The sequence below is a fragment of the Rhinoderma darwinii genome, chromosome 5 (genome assembly GCF_050947455.1).
Source record: "Rhinoderma darwinii isolate aRhiDar2 chromosome 5, aRhiDar2.hap1, whole genome shotgun sequence".
NCBI classification, from domain to species: domain Eukaryota; kingdom Metazoa; phylum Chordata; class Amphibia; order Anura; family Rhinodermatidae; genus Rhinoderma; species Rhinoderma darwinii.
Window position 1 is genome coordinate 110,887,608 of NC_134691.1, and position 22,573 is coordinate 110,910,180.

The 22,573-nt window shown below is 38.2% G+C and overlaps 1 protein-coding gene across 2 annotated transcripts in view; it reads right to left on the minus strand.

The window, feature by feature from the left end:
- Nucleotides 1-22,573, minus strand: part of LAMA1 (laminin subunit alpha 1) — a 166,915-nt gene that overhangs the window by 19,249 nt on the left and 125,093 nt on the right. For both annotated transcript variants that reach the window (XM_075826407.1, XM_075826408.1), the window contains exons 41-53: nucleotides 21,582-21,684; nucleotides 20,520-20,636; nucleotides 18,696-18,878; nucleotides 17,993-18,147; nucleotides 16,734-16,877; nucleotides 15,812-15,945; nucleotides 15,177-15,327; nucleotides 14,467-14,591; nucleotides 11,150-11,300; nucleotides 6,767-6,911; nucleotides 6,362-6,503; nucleotides 5,426-5,540; nucleotides 3,007-3,177 (exon numbers count right to left, since the gene is read on the minus strand). In XM_075826407.1, the coding sequence (XP_075682522.1) occupies nucleotides 3,007-3,177; nucleotides 5,426-5,540; nucleotides 6,362-6,503; nucleotides 6,767-6,911; nucleotides 11,150-11,300; nucleotides 14,467-14,591; nucleotides 15,177-15,327; nucleotides 15,812-15,945; nucleotides 16,734-16,877; nucleotides 17,993-18,147; nucleotides 18,696-18,878; nucleotides 20,520-20,636; nucleotides 21,582-21,684 (1,836 nt within the window). The remainder of the gene's footprint in view (nucleotides 1-3,006; nucleotides 3,178-5,425; nucleotides 5,541-6,361; nucleotides 6,504-6,766; nucleotides 6,912-11,149; nucleotides 11,301-14,466; nucleotides 14,592-15,176; nucleotides 15,328-15,811; nucleotides 15,946-16,733; nucleotides 16,878-17,992; nucleotides 18,148-18,695; nucleotides 18,879-20,519; nucleotides 20,637-21,581; nucleotides 21,685-22,573) is intronic.

Sequence of the window (22,573 nt, forward strand, 5' to 3'; positions counted from 1 at the left end):
ATGCTTATTTTTATCTTCTTTACCAAAAGGGAAAGTGTTTGTTTCCTTTAGAGTTTGTATTTCTTACATGGACATATTTCAGCTTGCGGTAATTGTTGCCATCATATATTGTTATATGGATAAGAGCACTATTCCTCTAATACAGAGTTCCGAGTCCCCTGCTCAATTTGCGCAGTCTAATTTTATAAGAGGAGCTTACTGGATACTAGGTTAGATGGAATAAGGCAAATCTATCTTCATCTCTAACGTTGGCCACAGGCTGTCTGAAACTTTATCAAAGCATCTTGTGCATACTGAACAGGGGCTTCAGAGCTCCTCATTAGCGGAACAGAGCTCCAACCACTATAACAATATATAAAGTAAATCATTATTACAAATTGAAGTATCAATTTGTAACAAAAAAATCTGACTGATATGCATACTGTAAGAAATGCTAATTTCGACCGAAAGCCTCAAAATTCCCACCATTATATATGCAGAAAATTCTAAAGCACCTTTCGAAAATGTATTCTATATTTCTAGGCCCATTACACAAATTAACCACTCTGCTGATTAACAATTAACTCCGAATCTGAAATGAGCTGAGATAATATGCATCTTATATTTCTAGCTCTGCTAGGCTGAAAAGTAAAGATCTTATAATACAGGTAAAGTAATAAAAGAAGCAATTCTCACTTTAAAAAAAATATAATATCCATGTGAAAATTACTATTTCAAGATTTTAGCACTATAGAGTGGCACAACACATGCGGCATAGATACCCTGAATAAAGAATAAGCCTATGGCATTGTGACCTTATTATACAGAATGATTGGGCTTTAGGCGCTGCCTCGGGTTATTAAAGTCTAAAAATCTAATTTCACAAAATGCCTGAGGCTTTGTCAAACAGCAGTAATTCTCACACAACACTGCCTTCCCTGTGAAATCACACACATACTAAGATAATTCTTTCCATGCAAAATAAGCACTGATGTATTCCTTTCTTCTGGATAAGAATTCAACACGCCAACAATGACCCATTTTATTATTTAATGTATGTTTATGTGTCCCTTCCCCTATGTATGGGAGCAGTAAATGAGCAGTCACATTCAGCTTATTACTAAGGCCCTATGCACACGAACGTGCTTTTGCGGCCGCAATTCCCCCGAAAAGTCACGGGAGAATTGCGGCCCCATTCATTCCTATGGGGCCATGCACACGACTGTGGTTTCCACGGTCTGTGTATGGCCCAGGAGCCCAGACCGCAGAAAGAATGGGCATGTCTTATTACGGCCGCGTTCTGCGGTCCAGGCCCATAGGAAATAATGGACGCGGCCAAGTGCATGGCCCGCGATTTGCGGGCGGCTTGCGGTGACACTCCGCCCCCGGCCAACCCGAAAATCACGGCCGTGCACATGGCTACAGCTGTGTGCATGAGGCCTAACAGGTTAAACTTATGGAATGTATTTTATATGAAACAAGTACGAGAAATACCTAGAAGATAGACTATTGATAATGATTCTTATTCTTACATATAGGTCAACCTTCATTATCAATATCTGCAGTATCACAAGCAACTGATGTATTGTATTTTCACTCTCTACATTCTGCTAATGCCTGTACTGAGCTTTTAGTGTAATGTAAATGGTGTTCCTCTCAAACCCTATAAACACAGCGGACAGTCTTTACCTAGAGTATCTGCTATAGTGCATATGAATACACCTTTTTACTATTATCATTACAAGCAACATGAACACTTCCTACAGAACTACAGACAATGGGATTTAAAAAAGGGGGACTCTGCTTTCTAGAGCTCCAAATCTAAGGCTCCGTTCCCACAGGCATAATGGCTTTCGTTTTAATAGAAGCCATGACACTGTGATAGATCCGTCGTTAAACAAATCCAAATGGTGGCCCATGGACCACATTGACTTATAATTGGTCTATCAGAGTTGAGGTTTCTGTCATTTTGATGGCTAGAATAGTGCTACATGCTGCACTATTCTTGCTGTCAAAAGGGACTGAAGTTTCGGAGAAACCTCGATCGAGGTTTGTAGCACAAATTATAACAGAACTGAAAAGGAAAAGCATTATGACACAGTGCTTGTTTTCTACAGTCGGCCAGCCCCATGGAAATACCAAAAAGGTTATAAATAATGAGTCATGAGACCTAGATGTGAAAGCATGGTATAAAGTGTATACATACTATATATTTATAGGTGTCAAAGCGCCATTTTTTTTTTATTACAGAGCTCCACATCCCCTCTTCCTTCACACAGAAACAGAGTAAAATTACAATATTCTGTTTGCTTGCAGGTGCCACTGGCTAGGAGGAGCTAACGGAAGACGGACTTTTTAGTGCTCTGAGCTCAGTAATAAATCTGTATGCAGTAAACCTCTACACTCCTCCGATTGGAGGCTACAGGAGGCCACAATTTTATCATCTGTTTATGACTGTGAGAGGAAGCAGGAAAGTGGGAGCCGTATAGCAGAAACACAGAGCTCCACTGAACCTATTCAATTAAACAAAGGGTATTAAAAGGTGGAATTTTAATTTAATTTTTACCTTGAAACTATAAAACGTGAAATATGAAGATTAAAAAAAAGCAGAAAAGAGGATATAGACACCAATATCATAATTCAATAAAACAATGGACACATATACAACTAAGAGTGACCATAATGTGTCCCAAATATGCTACTCGTCAGAAGAAATGAGAGACTATATCATCCCCCAATAGCATTACTTAAGTCAGCGCAGACTAAGGTTCCTTTTACACAGGTCAAGTTGTATTTTATGTTTGCTGACTATATAGCCAAGATTAGTCAAAAGTGGAGTCTCACTCAAAATGTCTAATGCCCCTTCAACCTTTTTTAAATCTATTTACAGTTAAAAGGTATAGAGACACTTTAAAATGAATTATATGTCCTGTTGCAAAATCTGTCTCTTACCTTTTACGGATGATTTCATAGTGGAAACTTGATTTAAGCATTACATTGACCTTTAGAGTAAAATGCATTACTCACCAGTTGGGCTTGTCTGCGACTTCGTTTCTCCACTGGCTTGCCAAAACCAGCCAAGATAATTCCTGTCTCATTGAGTGTGGAAAATGACACCATGACCTCAGATTCTGGTGGCAGAGATATAGGCAACATCTCTACATAGCCATCATTTAGAACTGTTATGCTACGGGTAGGCTACAAAGAAAATAGAAGACAAATATATATTAACTGCTAAAGCATCAAGCGAATTACAATACTTTTAATGCAAACCTTATGTACTGTATTATAAACCAATTTGCAATACGAGCCATAGTTTACTCTGCGTAGAGAATGACAACTAATAAGGTGCTAGTGAATTTATTTACTTTCCTACGCCAGTTTTCTTGCGAATTTTGGGCCATTTTTGTCGCTTTTTTAAAAAAGTGGATGGAGCTTAGCAGAAGGGGATGTGGCCAACGCAGGTTGCCGAATTGACTATAATTTACACTAGAAACTGGTGTAAATAATAGTATAAAGCTCTTGACGCAATGGCGCACGGACAGCTGACGATGCGTCAAAATTATTAGGAGGCATGCACCTCTTAATAACTTTGTCGCATCCTACCCCTGCTTGTTCCTTATTAAGACTGGCAAATAAAACACCAGTCTTAATAAAACTCCCCATAGAGTCAAATAGTAAAATGCCTCCGAAATATCGATAGAAGATACATACATAGATATATTTATTTGTTATATGTACCTTTATAGGTTGTCGACTGATCATTATCTTTTTCTTATATGTATGTACACATTGTTTTAATATACATTTTATATTTTTAGCTTCACTTCTGTATGTTTTTCACACAACCCTTGTTCCATGATTGTTATTCATATTTTATTTATGACAACATGGAACATGCATCACCACTAGTGTGGTACCAACGACAGTGCACTTCTGTCTTATCATATATTTTTTCTACATATTAGATGAACTTTGTTTTTTCTTTGGGAGATTACCTTTTCCCCTTATCTAATCCTGCGGTCCTGCACCACGGCATTAGTCATATATATTTTGTTTGGTTTTTTGTTTCTTTCACGATTCTTATGAGTCAATGATTGCCTCAATATATTCTCTGGTGTGTCTTATACATTTTTGGATTGGACTTTGATGTTTGATGTCTTTTGTTTCTGGCACGCACTTTGCTATAAGATGTCTCTTTTTAATAAGATTTTTAATTATAAGGATAATTTTTGTATATCGGCACACACTGGGGGCCACTGTGTATGTTCCATATTAACACTTACCTCCGTTCATCTCTGTTTGTTCCTTGTCCAATGAGGAGCGCGCCTCCTCTGTACGTCACGGACGTGTGGCTGGCCCGGTTCCCGCACCTATGGCGCACTGCGCATGCCCGGGATCCCTGTACGCGTCGGGGATCCTAGGTGTGCGCTACGGCGCTGGGAGTGGGGCTTGCCACGCTTCCGGTTTCGACAGGAGATGTGCGCCATCAACTCTCGGCATTTAACAAACACCCATGTCAGCTGCTGTCTTTTGTATTTGAGGCAGGAGTTTATTTGACACTACAAACCCCTTGAGGAAGCACAACGGCGAAACGCGCGTTGGGGTCCTGTGCACGACTGCCAGACTGTGCTATCAACTATTTATGGGTAAGAGACTCTCTCCGAATAGAGGGAAAATTTGGCTTTACCTGCTCTTTTAGTGACTTATCTATCATTAGCAATCTAGTTTCTTCCTTGCACACTGTTATGTATTATTGGCATTATGTCATCATCGGATAACTAGTGCTTCTCACACTAATACTAGCCATACTCTATAGTTACATGCCCTGAGTCTCTGATACTTTCTACATGTATTATTAAACAGTCTGCCATCACGTGCTTTTCACTGGAATTGTAAAAGTGTCCTTTCGTCCTTTTGTACCTTTTTAATTACGTTGTATGTATTTACGTGTTAATAAAGATATATTTTATTGTATAGGCTCTTATGCTCCTTTCTTTTCTTCCGTGTTTAAATGTTTACATAGGAGTGCCTTTATCGTTACATGGGGAGTATGCTTTACCTTATAGCAGCTAGCCCCTCCTTTTGAAATTGCTGTAGGAGTTTTTTTGTCTATATAAAATAGTAAAATGTTGCCTACATGCAGCCACCACTAGGGGGAGTTAAGGATACTTAGAATTTTGAATTTGAAAAACCAGTTCCCATCTCTATAAAGATATATTATAAAATGAACGAGCACAGAATATAGGACCTAAAAATAACATGGTGTTAAAAGGTGGCCATTCATTTCAAGTATGTTTCACTTTGATGGTATATGTTTTCTGAAAATATTCATATGTAGTAAAAACTATTTAATCTAGGTGTGAAGAGTTTCTTTACTAAACAACCTCATTAATATCTGAAATGTAATAAAAATATTATTGATAAAAAAACAAGTGCCTCCTACCTCTAATTTGCAGCCTTTTCTCACACCATATGCATTTCTCAGCAAGTCAAAGTTTGAGCGTGAAATCTCCAAATTCCTTATACAACCAACATAGGATCTACTGCTCAGCTGGCGCCTAGACATGGTAATAAAAAATAAGTACACGTTTTATATAGGACATAGACACATAATCCGATATATACAGAAAGATAACCGGCGCGTGATCACAAATTTAAGATAACTTCTGATGTTCTTATTTGTGTGATCATGTTAAAACCATAATAACAAAACACTCATGTCTGTATCCAGGATAAAACAAGAGGGTTGTTGTAAAATATGATCAAATCAGCCCGAAGATTACTGCAAACTGTAATGACCTGCAACTGGATCAGATTGTGGTCCAACTAATATGTACACAAATCACAAAAGTACTTTCCCCCATTGTGCAAGGCAAGGGTTCCTTAAATTGCTGACGGATCTTGAAATATCTAATGTCTATGGGCAGCTTTGCCATTCAAAGTAGATACAATGGCATGGTTAGGTTTAAGGTCCTTTTACACTGGCCAATATGGGTCGTGAAAACGAGCGCGATCGTGGATCAGCGCTCGTTTGCTCCTATTACAAGGAGCAATGATTGGTTATGTATGGGGACAAGTGATCATTACTACGATCGCTCGTCCCCATACATTTCCATCATGTCGGCAGCATGTCTCCCTTTTTACACACGGAGATGTACTGCCAACAACAATAATTATTGCTGCATAAACAATACGATCAGCCGATGAATGAGCATCTGCTCATTCATCGGCTGATTGTTGCCATGTTTACACAGAGCAATGATTGGAGACGAGCATTCCTGTGAACGCTCGTTTGGCCGATCATTGGCCCGTGTAAAAGGGCCTTTAGTACTTCCTTCTATTCCCATGATTAATATAGTAATACATGTTACTAACATACCTTATAACCCTGGACCTAGGAAGGCCACCGATATATATTGGATCTTTATCTGATCTGTTAAGGTCTGATGCAGTACCGGGGGCTTCTCCTTGTTTTGTCTCCTTCTGGCTGGAATTGTAGGAATCCATAACAGCCAAAATACCTTTTTAACAAAAATAAGAGAATAAAATAAGTTTGCCATGAATAAAAAACACAAAAAAGCTATTGCAGAGTCCAATTTATTTCTCAGTAAACTGGAATGTCCATTAGAGAAAAAAACTATATCTATATTTTATAGTAGCAAGATTTATATTTAGTAATCATAATCCAAAACTGAGGTCACTAATAGTCAATAAATATTATACACTGTAACAAAATGAAATCACTTGTCTTAGTCATAAATATACGAGAATCACATCATTATACCTTGCTTTTTATTCCGCTGGAAGGCAACTTTATACCAAGTTCCATCATTGTAACGTCCATCTGTTGTCAGTATCAGAGGACCTGAGCCCAATTCCACTGAAACTCTTAGTTTTCCATCCACTATTTCCAGAGACAGGAAATCTCTCTAATGAGGAAACATACAACATAAGAGCACAGTACTGTCAACAAGTGACATGAAAATGTTCAGTCCGGGGTGTGAGAATGCAAACATTGCAAATATTGCATGAGACATTTAGAACTGAACAGTAAACCCTGTATAGAGTTTGTACCCAGGTGCAGCCGATGTTGTGGGGATAACAATGTGGCATTTGTATGCCTATTATACTGGTCATTCTATGTTCCTATACAAATAATGTACCTTACATGTTTTGCTCTTGATATTATTTTACATTTTGGTGTGAGGCGCAGCTCTAAAATTCTCGTGCCACTACAGCATAAACTATTCTCCTTAAAGGGGTTTTTCTCATCGAAGACATTTATGACACATCCACAGGATATGCCAGAAATGTCAGATAGATGCGGGTCCCACCTCTGTGACCCGCACCCATCTCTAGAGCGGGGCCCCCTAAACCCTGTTCTACCTTTTTGTGCTCCCGCTGCCTCCTGGCCACTTCCTGACTATATGGTCGGGAGTAGAGCTGAGCGAACCGGGACTTCGGTCCGAACATCGTGAAAAGTTCGGTTCGCAGCGAATCCGAACTTCACCGGGTTCGGCCGAACACGTTTTGACTGAACCCGGCTTATGAGTCACTGATTTTCCTGTACGCAAAGTCAGGAGATAGTCACTGTCCAGGGTGCTGAAAGAGTTAAGCGATCGGCAGTAACTGTTTCAGCACCCTGGACAGTGACTTCCGATCACAATATACATCAACGTGTAAAAAAAAAATAGAAGTTCCTACTTACCGATAACTCCGTGCTTCTTCCTCCAGTCCGACCTCCCGAGATGACGATTCAGTCCAAGTGACCGCTGCAGCCAATCACAGGCCAATCACAGGCTGCAGCCAATCACAGGCCAATCCCAGGCTGCAGCGGTCACATGGACTGCCGCGTCATCCAGGGATGTCGGGCTGGATGCCGAAAGAGGGACGCGTCACCAAGGCAACGGTGACGCGTCCCTCTCTTGACATCCAGCCCGACATCCCTGGATGACGCGACAGTCCATGTGACCGCTGCAGCATGTGATTGGCTGCAGCGGTCACATTGGCTGAAACGTCATCCAGGGATGTCGAGAGGGACGCGTCACCAAGCCAACGGCCAGGAGGCCGGACTGGAGGAAGAAGCAGGAAGTTCTCGGTAAGTATGAACGTCTTTTTTTTTTTTTTACAGATTGCTCTATATTGGGATCGGTAGTCACTGTCCAGGGTGCTGAAAGAGTTACTGCCGATCAGTTAACTCTTTCAGCACCCTGGACAGTGACTATTTACTGACGTCGCCTAGCAACGCAGCCGTAATGCCGGGTGCACACATGTAGCCACCCGTTATTACGGGAGCTCCATACACGATTTTTATGGGCTTTCTTGAATTACAGGTTCGGTCCGAACTAGTTCGGTCCGAATCTAACTTTTTCAAGAAATTTGGCGAACCAGCCGAACCGAACTTATCATAAGTTCGCTCATCTCTAGTCGGGAGTTACGAAAACCGAATAGCTCGCTAAGCTACGCTGTTTCCGTAACTCCCATAGTAGTGTATGGCAGTTACAGAAGCAGCGTAGCATGCGAGCTATGTACGATCTTTCCGTAACTACCATTCAGTTCTATGGGACTTTCAAAAACAGCGTAGCTCAGTGAGCTACGATGTTTCCATCTTCATGGTTAGAAATCACACGAGTCAGCCAGAGCACAGATTGGAGAACAGAGTTTAAGGGGCCCTGTTCTAGAGATAGGTGCAGGTCCCAGAGGTGGGACTCACATCTATCTGGCATTTATGAGATATCCTGTGGATAAGTCATAAATGTCCCTGATGGGAAAACCCCTTGAAGGGCTCATTCACATGTAAAAGATGTGAGCGTAGACCCTATTCAGAGACACACAGAATGCCCTTAGTTCTGTGCTACAGACTCATAGTCACACTGTATGCTTCTATATGATGCCTCTGTATCCTCTTGTCAGATCAAGTATGCCACTCCTGAAAAACAAGGAGGTAAAGCATGGACCTATAGCAGGCGATGGGTGCTGTATTATGGATACATACTGTACATGGATCTATAGCATGGCCATGCAGCTGTATATTTTCTCATCACAATGATTGAGATCCATATACATATATATAATGAAGTACAGATGTAGAGTTTATTCATTAATGTTAACTTTCTCAGCTAAGTAAAATCCAGACAACTTGTCATCGTATCACAATGATTGTGCCAAATGAGAAACCCAGCCCTGCTAGAACTGACCAATTACGGTCTGTTACAGGTGTATTGCTTTCAAAGTCGGCCATACGTTGGATGATGCCCTGTGCAGTATCTTCTGCCAAAATATGATGTACAGTATGAACATACAGTGTGTAATTGTAAACACCATACAGTATAGTGCCCAAATAACAGTGTCATATGATTTTCGAATAGCACTTTCATATAGTTATGAAAAAATTCTATACAGTGGCACTATCAAAATATATCATACAGTGTACAAATAATACCAACATAAAGTGACCAAATAACTGCTCCATAAAGTAATGTAATAAGAGTAATCTAGTTCAATATTGAAATAAAACTGGTATTTAATATTCAGATATGTGGTGGTCACCAGCCTTGGATGCCAGGCCTGTTGCAGCACGGGTCTCACGCCCCAAAGGCCAGCCCTGATTACTTTATACAGTGAGATTTCCCCATCTGGCATAACTGCATCACTGTGTAGCTCTGATCCCTCGCCCTATGAACAGGTGACCGGGTTTAACTACACCCTGTGTACCCTGCTTTTACTTCTCTGCCAGTTACTATGTTTATATGCCTCAGGTTAGATGTGTGAATATATTTTCACAATCTCTATGATGAATTATTGAGACAAATGTCTGAGCTAGCCATCAGAATGCAATATTTTTTAGGTACAGAACCATCTTTCACCTTCCTATGAAGAAAAAAAATCTGCTTATCCCTGTAGTGTTTATCTTTCTGTGTATTTACATGCTACAAGAATATGAAAATAATAATATTGTATTTGTAATTTGCAGATAGCTAGTTATGGGGGGCTATTGGTATATGTAAAACTAGCCTGAGTCGCTTGAACCTGCTTTGGTCACTTCATTACCATCTACTCTTTAGCCAACAGCTGCCTAGTGGGACTAGCCCCGGGGATATCACTTGTCGGCTCTTATTTCTCTGATGGGGTCTCTGTGGAATGCCAGGGTTTACATTACAATTCACACTAGCCTCTAGTCAGATAAAATTAACTGCAAATATGAACCAAATGTTAAAGTTATGTTTAAATTATCAAGTACTGCAGACTTTCATAGAAACATAGAAGCATAAAAGTCTGCCCTTTTATGTGTTGTTGTTTACGCTTTTATTTATTTAGTTTTTTTTTAAATCTTTTTATTGATTTACTTGTGTTTTGAATCATTTTCCTTGTCCTATGGTGGAATTTGTCTATTCCAGGCATGCTTAAAATGACTCGCTGTTGATTTTACAGCTTCAGCAGCAGAAAGCTTGTGCCAAGACACTACAACTCACTACAATAACGTTAATGCTAACCTCAGTTCTTTCCTCATTCCAGTTTTAGATTATGTCCCCTTATTTTTTTTCGATCCCCATATGCTTTAAGGTTTAGATTGAATGCTACATTAGGCTATGTAAATAATATAAAAGCCAAATATGTAAATAACTGGTCTGGAATGTCATACATACAGTATCAGTAGAGCTTAATTTGACATATGTTATCTGATATTTTCTTTAGGAATGCAGAAAATTAAAGGGATACTACAGTCTATTATATCTGCTGTGTCATTGAAGATAAGCTACATGTCTGTTCCATGATGTCTACTTAAAGGGATATTCACATCTTGAGCATTCACGACATATCCACAGAATATGCTATAAATGCCTTACTCTCCATTGAAATCGATAGGAGTTAGAGAAAGAGCAGAGTGCTGCTTGCTCAATTTGTTCCGCATCTTCCATAGACTTCAATAGAGAGCTGCTTGAAAGTGCGGCCATACCTCTATGGATTTCAACTGGGAAAATTGGCCGCTGAGTCCTACCAAGCGGGAGTTGTGGATATGCCATAAATGTTCAAGATGGCAATACCCTTTTAATATAATTTCTTCAGAACCCCTAGAATTGTTTTGATACAAAATCTAAAACATTGCAACAAATTATTATTAAAACCTTTGTAATAAAACTATGATATGACATGCAATCAGACTTACCGTTCCGTTGGAGGCAAGGTATAGTAGGAGCCCATTTGGCGAAAATGTGCGGAAGTGTATAAATATCTGAGTTGTGGTAGAACGTAGAGTCTTTTCCACAATGGAATACCCACTACCATCAAAATAGAATGAAGTGTCTTCATCCTGGGGGCTAGAAAAAAATTATAAGCACTCAATGACTTCAGTTTCCATAGATCAACAGCCCTTTGTCCATTCTAGAGCAAACATAAACCTTTACTGACCCTAACTTTAGGAAAATATGTAAAAAAGTAAAAAAAAATAATTATATATATATATATATATATATATATATATATATATATTACTGTGCAAAAGTTTTAGGCAGTTGTGGAAAATTGCTGCAAAGTAAGAATGCTTTCAAAAATAGAAGTGTTAACAGTTTTTTTTTTATCAAGTTACAAAATGCAAAGTGAATGAACAGTAGGTAAATCTGAATCAAATCAATATTTGGTGTGACTACCCTTTGCCTTGTGCAAGTATACCTAGAAGAATTTATGCTGTTTTAAAGGCAAAGTGGGGTCACAGCAAATATTAACTCGATTTAGATTTCTTGTCTTTTCATTCACTTGGCTTTTTGTTAATTGATAAAAAAAACAAAACTATTAACACTTCTATTTTTGAAAGCATTCTTACTTTGCAGCATTTTTCCACAACTGCCAAGAACTTACACAGTACTATACATTATATATATATATATATATATATATATATATATATATATATATACACACACAATTCAATATGCAAAATACAGTTATTACACATATTCAGTTGCCATTCATGATTAACAATTTCTTTGATACATTTAAATGCATCGGCAGAGCTGTAAGGTGTGAATGGAAAATTATTTTAAATGTTGGAGCCTATAAATCTATATTTATTATAATATACCATGAAAATGAACTAAATTGTATCGTGCGGTGATTACAATCAGTGATATAATATTACAATTTTGCTTCTTAATCCAGTATGTTGTTATATAGCACCCTCTGCTGGTCCAATCTGGTAACTGCAGCACATGTCCTTGAATATCCGCTATATACAGTACTCTGGCAGAGAATCCGAACATAAAAAACCAGGTAGATGGCTAGATTATATGCAGATTTTGCCAGGAAATTTATGACGGTTATTTTATGATGCTGCGTGAATGATTATATAAACTGGGACATTATCAAACATAGCCATGAAAGTCAAATATTACATCTTCCCTTTCATTAAATGCATTAAAATAGTACAGACTCCAGAGACATTTGTTTCCAAAATCCTCCACTATGACCCTCTGTATATAGCAATGTTTCTGCACTGTACAAATAGGTGGATGCTTTTGTCCCAGGGACTTAATTTCTACATTCTTGTGTGTTCCTTAAGGGGAATTCTACATTCCGTTAGATTCTGGACTAGAGGTCGAATTTGGCATGTAGAATCCGATGTCGAGCAACTTTAACAACAATAGGAATGCAGAGGGACTAATGTATGAAAAGTTTCAAACCAAAAAAAACTACCAGTGTTGCCTATAGCAACCAATCAGACTTTAGTTTTCATTTCTTGCACTGCTCAGTCTTCCTTAACGTGGATGTCCACCTTTGAATACCATTCTTTTTTTCTTATCTAAATAGGTATCCAAATCTGTCTTGACTAATTTCTTAATCTATCTTTATAGAGGTTTGTGTTTGGTTTTTATGCTAAAGAGCTCCAAATCCCCTGCATATGGACATAAGTTTAAAACATAACATGCTTGCTACCTGTAACAACCACTAGAGGGAGCTTAAAAGCTAACTGCACACTGTAATAAATCTAATTTAGTAATAAAACAGTATAAAATAAGCTTGCATGCTGTCTATGCAGGGGATTTGGAGCTCTGTTTAAAAAAAAACACAGAGCTCCAACCACTAACAGCATGATGATAAAAGGGTGTGCTTCACTTTAAGGGCTCATGCACACTGCCGTATTAAGGATCCATGCTGTACGGCGCGTGTAATGCGATTTTTATAATGAGACATCTTATGGCCATATAAGACCAGTCTTCTGCAAGATGCTGCGTTTATAACACTGTAATAAAGGAAGTCTAAGGCTGGATTCACACAAGCATATTAACGTCCGTAATCGACGGACGTATTTCGGCCGGAAGTCCCGGACCGAACTCAGTGCAGGGAGCCGGGCTCCTAGCATCATACTTATGTACGATGCTAGGAGTCCCTGCCTCTCCGTGGAACTACTGTCCCGTACTGAGAACATGATTACAGTACGGGACAGTTGTCCTGCAGAGAGGCAGGGACTCCTAGCGTCGTACATAACTATGATGCTAGGAGCCCGGCTCCCTGCAGTGTGTTCGGTCCGGGACTTCCAGCCGAAATACGTCCGTCCATTACGGACGTTAATGTGATCGTGTGAACCCAGCCTAACAATTCTCAAGGATAAAGGCAAAAGGGCATTTATCTATGCAATACTTCAGTGGTTCCTGGAGAAAATGAAGGAACATTAGGCAAGGGCAGCACTGCTAAGACAGACATTTCCTGGATACTTTATTTGTTTTTATCTTTTTACAGTTAGTATGCTGTAGGGGAAATGTTTTTCCTAAATTTAACATAGCAGTTACTGAAAAATGCACAGAACTAGAAGCCTCAGTGGTCTCACACAGATAAATAAAGCTATAAACTACAAAGAAAATAAAGGGAGTTGATGAATGCACAAATAAAATGCCTATTTATTAATAAATAAATCTTAGTTGCTTAAGTATTTGCGAAACATTTTAATACTCATTTCATAGGAAAAATGCAATTTGTGTTTTTAACTGGTTAACGTTATATTCTACTTTTACAGAATGTCACAGGATTGTAATGAGCTTTTTTAAAGAATAACTGAAAGGAACAGGCTGCCAAGAACTGTATCACAGAGCTCCAGTGCAGCCATCTACAGAAAAATCCAAACTGACCACCAAGAAGGGAATCAACTACATTTAGGTTTGTCTCCAATGCTATAGTTCCGGTTTAGTAACCCTGCCCTCGAAGCCCCAGCATGCCCTGTGCTCCCCAGCTATGCTAAAAGTGTCTTCTCCAGGGGTCAGCAACTTTCGGCACTCCAGCTGTTGTGAAACTACAATTACCAGCATGCCCTGACAGCTTTTGGTAGGAATAATAAAGCCTTTGGCTGTCAAGGCATGCTGGGAGTTGTAGTTTCCCAACAGCTGCAGTGCCGAAGGTTGCTGACCCCTTAGGAATGTACCTCAAAGAGCATAATTCATTAGTCAATGTAGGAAAGTAGAGCAGACAGAAATATCTGTTTCACATTTTTAATACCTTCCATAGCATCCAGCACACTTGCCCTGTCTCTGGATATAATTCCATAAGCCAATAGACTTTCCATTCAGGAACGCTTCACCCATGCAACCACGAAACTCTGTTGTTTGAACTGTTGGTGATTTCTAGAAAAGAAACAGATACAATAATAATAGTAAGAATGCAGCAGTTTTAATTGATTTCTGCAACAATAGAGTCTCAGCACCTCCGCCTCATCCCACCACCCACTACTTTGTAGCAGCTAAATGCAGCAGAATTTTATATTGGAAAATGTGAACATGTTAGGTGCTCAAACTAAAGAGCTTTGTGTCAGCTGAATTTCCACCCCTTAAGGGTAGACCTACACATGTCCTGTTTTCTTCCGTTTTCACGGATCCCTCCAATGACTCGTGTCTATGGGTATCCGTGAAAACGGGTCACGCACGGGTGAAACTCGTATGTGAAAAACTGATGTTTTTCACATCCGAGTTTCCCCATGTTCCTGTGAATACTCCCTTAATTTGTGACTTTTCAACCCTGTTGAAGTGTGGTATTTGTGAGTGGAGGCAATGAAATGACTTCTCTTGTCCCAGTGAGGTAAAGGTATTCAGAGTCAGACCTTGCTGGCTCTCCTCAGTGTAGTGTATTGATAATGAAGACCAAACTGCAGATTCTGCCAATAATTCTCACAGTTAAACTAAAACTTAAATTCTTTAAGTAATTTAACATACCTGTATCCTGCTTCCTATTCCCCCAACAAACATTAGAGTGGAATTATCTACATGGAGAATGGCTGACGTTCCTGGAGAAGACAACGTTTTAGGTGAAGTTTTCTGAGATGAGATGACTTCTTCCACACTCAGGGTTCCTGATCTACCAAACCTGATGTATAAATGAATGGTCGTAAGTGAACTTTTTGATATAACAAAAGTTTTTGGTTTGTTTCTACATCAAATCACAAAAATATCTAAAAGAAATAAAGAGAAACCCATTCTAAAGCGTTTTCCGCTTTTGACAATTTAAAAAAAAAAAAGGGTCCTCTGAAAATGGAGGTGATCACAGAATATTCCACTGCTGGGATAGCGATAAACTGTAATCTGCTGGGGAACCTTGTAGGAAGTGTTCAATTCTCCTGCAGTGCCACCACAGGGGAAATAAAGCATTGCATGTTGCTTAGTGAAATCTGATTGTCTGTGTAAGTGCCGGGTCCTCCAAATAAACTTATGCTCTTTCTAACCGTTCACCATTTAGAGTGCCCTAAAAGAATATTTGAAAATGGCTTTTCTAAACTCGACAATACCTTTAAGACTATAAGTATTAACATGTATAAAATGTGTAATGATAAAATAAAGAGAATAACATTTACCTTGTTGCATGGATTTTATGCCATTTGTTGTTGTTTATTTGGATATCAGAATCTTCAATTCTTGTTGCTCCAGTGCCCAAGTCCCAGAGGAAAGAAACTTTCCCTTTTCGCATTTCAACTGCCATGAAATCAGCCTATCCAGCAACAACAAAAATGGAATGATATGAATATATATGAACATTATGGAAATTATTTAAAATTATTATCCAAAAATATTATTCTTAGGCTTAGTGAATATGAGAATGCAGCATACAGTAGAACGTCATAGAAAACAAGGCTCTTAGGAACACCACTACAAAAGTGAAGTATGAGGCTAAATACGAGAGCCGGTAATAAAGGCTATACAAATGGTTAATTGACTAGTTAACGTCAGTAGATATCCACCAACATCTCCTACTTTGCTTTGCCTAAGAACTAGCTGCAAATGGTTCTCCTGGAAAACACTAAGCTAGTCCAAGGGGCCATCAAGCCAGATCAGCTGTTGACGCTGCAACTCTCATCTCAGATTGAGTCAAGATCCAACTATATTCAGCATTTTACATTTTCATATATTTGCTTAAAGAAAAAGATTAAAAGTAAACCTATTCCTAAACCCTATCAAGTCAGCAGCTGTACCATACTTCCATATTTCTTATAGACTTAAAATGTGCAGTCACTTCATGTGTTTATAGAATATAAAGACAGGAGACATATTAGATCAATGAAACCATTGTATAGTGTCGACATCAAGGGAAAACAGGGCCACATGACTATAACTATAAAATCAACAGAGCTACAGACAATAAGCTTTGGCTAAGTGTTTTATTATCCAGCATAACAGGAAGCATGAAAAGTTTATCTTAATCCTCCCTTAAAATGCAAAAAAAAAGTACTGAGTTGTAATATATATTTTTGAGTAAAGAATATTTCATAATAGGCTCACCTTAGTATTACTACCCAAATAAAAGAGAAGATTATCTGGTTCACTGGTTTTGACATTCAGTGTAAGAGTGTTGAAGTTTGTAGAACGGATTTCAGGATGGTAAGAGCGGACACAATCTCTGTCTGCTGAAACGGCTACTTTAATCTGAAAAACATGTCGGAAGCTGATAACACACATGCAAGGGAAAAATATATATTTAGTTCCACAGTATCACTGTGGTATACATACAGATCTAATATATAGGGAGTAATTTATTAACTTTTCTACACCAGTGTTCTGGAATAGACAGGTCTCGATGCATCAAAAGTCGCAATTTGCCACTCATGGCACCTTTAATGAAAATGGGTGGAGCTTAGCCAGAGGGGACAGGGCCACCACATTTACAATCATTTACACCAAAAGCTGGCTAAGATTTCCCTTTCTGGCACATGGAGGGCCAGAGATGCGCCTAATTTATTAGGAGGTGTGTGCTTCTTTAAATTAGGTGTATCTTATTCTAGCATGTTTTATATTAAGACTGGTGTATGAAACGCCAAACTTAATACATTTCCCCATAATATTTATGTCATGAGTTGGGTGCTGTCATCTGTGAATTTATTTCCTCCAGCTGATTGGAGGGACCGTCCTGTCATTACACTGATAATAGATACAATTATACATAATATACTGGAGGAGGCAGATATTTACAGTGACATGTCGGTGAGGGTCAGAGCACTGAGCCCAATAGTTTCTGGTCGACTTTTCTCGTAAAGCCGAGCAATTGGTGTACGGGCTCAATAGAAAGTCTATTTGAGCATACACCAATTTATTGGATTTTCGGCCGCTTCGTTTTAGCGATCGGTGGGGTCTCAGTGCTCAGACCCCCACTGATCAAAGCTTCTGACATGTCACAATGACATGTGAGAAGTTTTTTTGAAAGTTTAGTTACCCTTTAATATTATAATATTATATATTAAAAGGATTGTATAAGATTAAAAAAACTGCTAACCTCCAGAAACAGTGTCACTCTTGTCCTTTGTCTGTGTCTGGTATTGCAGGTCAGCTCTACTGTTTGTGGATGGAAGCAGCCACGTTTTATTTTTTTGAGAATAAAATATATATTCTTACTCAATATCTTGGCTAAATTATGTAAAGTGTTGTGATACCTAGGGGAATAATACCACATAAAATGCCTCATTTGTTCCATCTTACAGTTATTGTAAATGCTGAATAATAGCTGTGTTAATAGTAAAGTAATGGCCTGGATCCACCTCACTTACCGATGCCGCTTGTCTCCTTGCCTGATTTATCAGCTCTTTTATTTCAGACAGATTCCGGCTCAGGTTTTCCTCAAGCAATTTAAAAGGTTTTAATCTAGCCAGTAAAATATTAGCTTGCATCTCCACTTCCTTTATTCTGCTCTCTGCGGTTACAGCTATAAAATAGAATATACATATCATTGCATTAATAAGAAATAATTGTATTAATTACATTGCATAGTGAATATAAAATAACTCAGTGAATAATAGGGAGAAGAATAGTTCTCATCCAGCTTTTCCAGAAATATGTACAAATAATAACCAAGCAGAACATTTAGAAGAGGACAAGTCAAAGACTTTGGGGAAATGCTATTTTCTTAAATATTCACTATAATGTCCATTAGTAAAGTATTAGGGAGTACTAGATATTCCAAAATACGAACAACAAATAAAGCCTGTTTGGGAATTTAAACGTGTAAGTTAAATAAAGTATCCCTGGAAATCTGCTAGATACTTCCCAAAAAGTCAGATTCTTAGGATAAAAACTATCAGAGAAACAAAGTTGTAATTCTGAGCACCAATAACACGGTAAAGCTCGAAATCCTTTATTGTTAATGTGCGAATTATACTAAACTATATAGAAACTATACGAAACTATAAAATATATTTATATTAAATATAAACAATCCCATTATTTGCATGTGTAACATAAGGAACTCCATACCAGTTTTTGAAGAGTGAATAAGAAGTTCATTTGTTTTCTGCAATGTGTCATTAACCCTTGACAATGTTGATGTGGCATTTGTCAGCTTCTGGCTGAAGTTCATGATGTGGCTTAGAGTGCCGGCTGCAGAGGCATTGGCAGACAGAGCCAGGTCCTTGGCATCCTGGAGTTTAGCGCTTGTGTCTAATGAATAAAAGAAACAAAAGGTATTGTTTAAATCTATCTGCATTAAGAATAACACTGTTTGAATGTGTACATTAAGCCTTTTTTATATTCAGATCTGAGGGGTGGGAGTTGTCATGACATTATAATTGCTACATTATAAATAATTCCAGTGCTAGACCAAATATATAGATTCAAAGAGACCTCCCACTGGAAGTCAAGGTTTCTCCATCATTTTCAAACAATTTGTTTACCCAGGACTATATTTTAAGGCTTTAATTAATTCTAAATAAAAGACACGGAACGTTCCTTCTACCTAGAGTTGAGTATATCAACTACTCATTCACCAGCCCCCAGTTGTACGCACCACCATCCGCTCTAACTTTACAAGACCATACCATACTCTTACCACTTCCCTCCCAAAAAATAAAGTTTTGCTCCATTTCTGATATCTCTTATTGGAATCATAATCCAGTTTGTTACTTTGTTCTAGCAAATCTATGACGTCAGCTTTGGGTTGTAACATAAAAAAACAATTTGAAAAGAAATAATGCAGCCATAATAAAAGTCTAATAAACATTAAATTATCTTATATCCACATAAGGATGTACAGGGTGACAGTTTTCATGGCATTGTAATTACTGTTGATCTTTTCATTGGTTACTTAACTGATGATTTCATATTTTAACTTTCTCAACATTACATTTCCAGATAACACGTGCTAACTGCTTTAAATATTGTAACTATGTACATATCCTTTGTCAGTAACACAACCTTTTACAACACTGTAATGTTCCTGTATGAGTAGGCATCAGAATTCAATATTGTCACCCCCATTTTTCTTGGCAGCACAAACAATGACTAAAGCTGCCAATAGGTGTAATTATGTAGCAATGATCTGACAAATCTTAAATTTTTTTAAATTAAAACATTGACTGGGAAAGGGCCACACGTGACAAAATATTTCTACGAAACAATATTTCGTATCATGGTAAATATTGTTCATGTCTATTGCTTGTATGCACTTTTTCAGGTGATAATAAACTATACACGATTGCCGCATTTCGCTCTACAGACTGAGAAACATTTTAAAGCAGTAAAGATCATGTAACGACCGATTGCTCAGTAGAGATCATTTTTATCGTTAATGCACGAAATGATCGTCAATAGTGATCTGAAAATTGGTAGGATTGTTAAGGATTTTGATTACATCCTTGGCCAACTTCAGCAAGTAGCGGTAAAGTACACAGGAGAAAACATCTCCCAGGGAAGAAGAACCTCAATTCTATGGTAAATTGGGCATGAAATTCAGAATTGAAAAAAAAATATTTAGAAAATGATTATAGACAAAAGTACATTTTGGGCACTGCCCTACTTTCCTGTATTCACCTGACTAAACGAAGCTTTCTAACTACAGAGGTGAGTGAGTATATTTCTTTTCTTTGGAAATGCTATTAGTCACGTTCTGTACCCTTATGAATGGTTTTACCAAGAAAGTATCACAGTGATTCCGCATCTGCACAGCTCTCATGGATAAAAGTCCATTTCAAGTTATAAATAGAGATATGTTCTCTTCTTCGTTTACAGTCCATGGAGACTTTCCCTTCTATTACGGTTTTATCACAGAGCTACAAGTTAAAGGATAAATGATATGTTACTCACTATTTGGTAGGGTTCTCAGAGCTCGCAGCTGCTCGTTTATCTGTCCGGTAAATGCATGCGTACGCTTTTGTATATTATCCACTTTTGTCTTCAATCCTTTTAAGTGAGAGACGAGGCCTGCAAGAAAAAACACATAATGCTTGCCTTTAGAATCTTCCCTGCAAAAAGATTGAAAACCACCAAACAAAGAACATGGCTCAATAGCTATATTATCATTTAGAAGTAAAATGCTGTAGACGCACAGCAACATATCAAATCATAGCTTCAGCTGACATCAGACAATTGAATCTAGAGAAGTATGCAATATTGTTTCAATGACTTACTAAAAATACAGCGATGGACAGTAATGTCCAATATAGCACGAAGCTCAGACTTAAACGGTTTGTTGGGTTTAAAAAAAAAAAATTACAAAAAAAACATTTTCAAAAACATTATCAGGGAATCGGAGTTACTAGACAGGAGTTCCTTGCATAAGACTCTCATTTATAAGCCAGAGCGGAGAGAGGTTATAAGAAGTCTCTTGCTCTGGACGATCCGGCATGTCTATACTTTACACACACAGCACAATGATTTCAATGGGAACTGTGTGCCACTTCTTTTCTCCTGCAGTGGTCATGCAGGGGAATTGAACATTGGCAGATTCCTACACCTACAGCCTACACCTGATCATTGGGGGTCCAAGCTTATCCTCAGAGATGACCTTTACAACAAAGTCTTAAATGTGTTAAACGTAAAAGTCTCCATTTCTTCTACAATATACTGACAGTGTATTGTACATTTATTAGGCAAAATACATTTAAAGAAAAACGTTCTTCCACTGAGATTTGCGGTGTGACTATGAACCGCCACTTTGATAGTAACTACAGATCAAAAACGTCAGATTGAGAAACTTCTAATTGTCATGTGGAAAATCCCAAAGAAATATAATTTGTCCTTTAAAGAGTGTAGTGCAAAAAAATGTGCATCAACATATGGACCTAGGCCAACCCAACCCTCTACTATGATGTGCAAACAACTGCAAGATTCTATTTTTCGTTGGACAATAATAATACAAAAAAATACCTTGTGTGTTTCGACTTAAATTTTTGGATTCATCTAGAAGTTTGGAGCTGAAATTTATGAAATTCTCAGATAAAGAACCTAAGGATCCCTCCGGTCCAGAAACCTTTGGAAAGTAAAATGTCCTATTTAGTCATGAATTAGCATTGCATAGGAATCACAAGTAACATGACTGATGCTGAAAAGAACATTGCGCTAGAAATCAGCTTATTACACTTTTGGCTATGTTCACACAGAGTTTTTTGCAAATTTTGAGGCAAATTGGCCATTGAGCGCGGCGGGCATAAAAAATTCCGCAAATTACGCTTTCTCTGCCTCCAATTGATGTCAATGGGAGGTCAGAGACGCAAACTCCCAAAGATAGGGCATGTCGCTTATTTTTCCCGTGAGACGGTTTTTCAGCTCAAGGGAAAAAACACCTCTGCCTCCCATTAAAATCAATGGGAGGCATTTTCGAGCGTTTTTTGGCGTTTTCTGACGCAGTTTCCGCGTAAAAAAACACGTAAAAAAACTGTGTGAACTGGCCCTTTTACTGCTGTATTTCTCCTCTACAAGTTGAGAGAAATTGTGTAATGGTACTCATGGGCAGGAATATTCCTTAATTATAAAGAGGTATTTTCTAACTGTAGGTAGTTTTATCAGACTTATTTACATTTGTCACAAAATCATGTTAAATTCTTGAAAATCTTTTTTTTAATGAAGTTTTCAATTTGTTCAATGGCCACTTCCCCTGTAGTTTCAATAGTCAAATTGGGTCTAACATTTAGCTGGTACTGTAAATCCAAGGCAAGCGACTACTATATGATCATTCCCCCCATAGTGTCCCATCACTGGGTCCTCCATGCAAAGAATAGATGAAAAATGTCCCCTCAGAGCAAGAGCCATTATTTATAATGCCTCTGTACTAAGGCTAATACAGCGGGATACCAGTCAGGAGACCCCCTTTATGATGTCTATATACTATAATAGGGTCTATGGAAAGGGGTTGTCTTAGT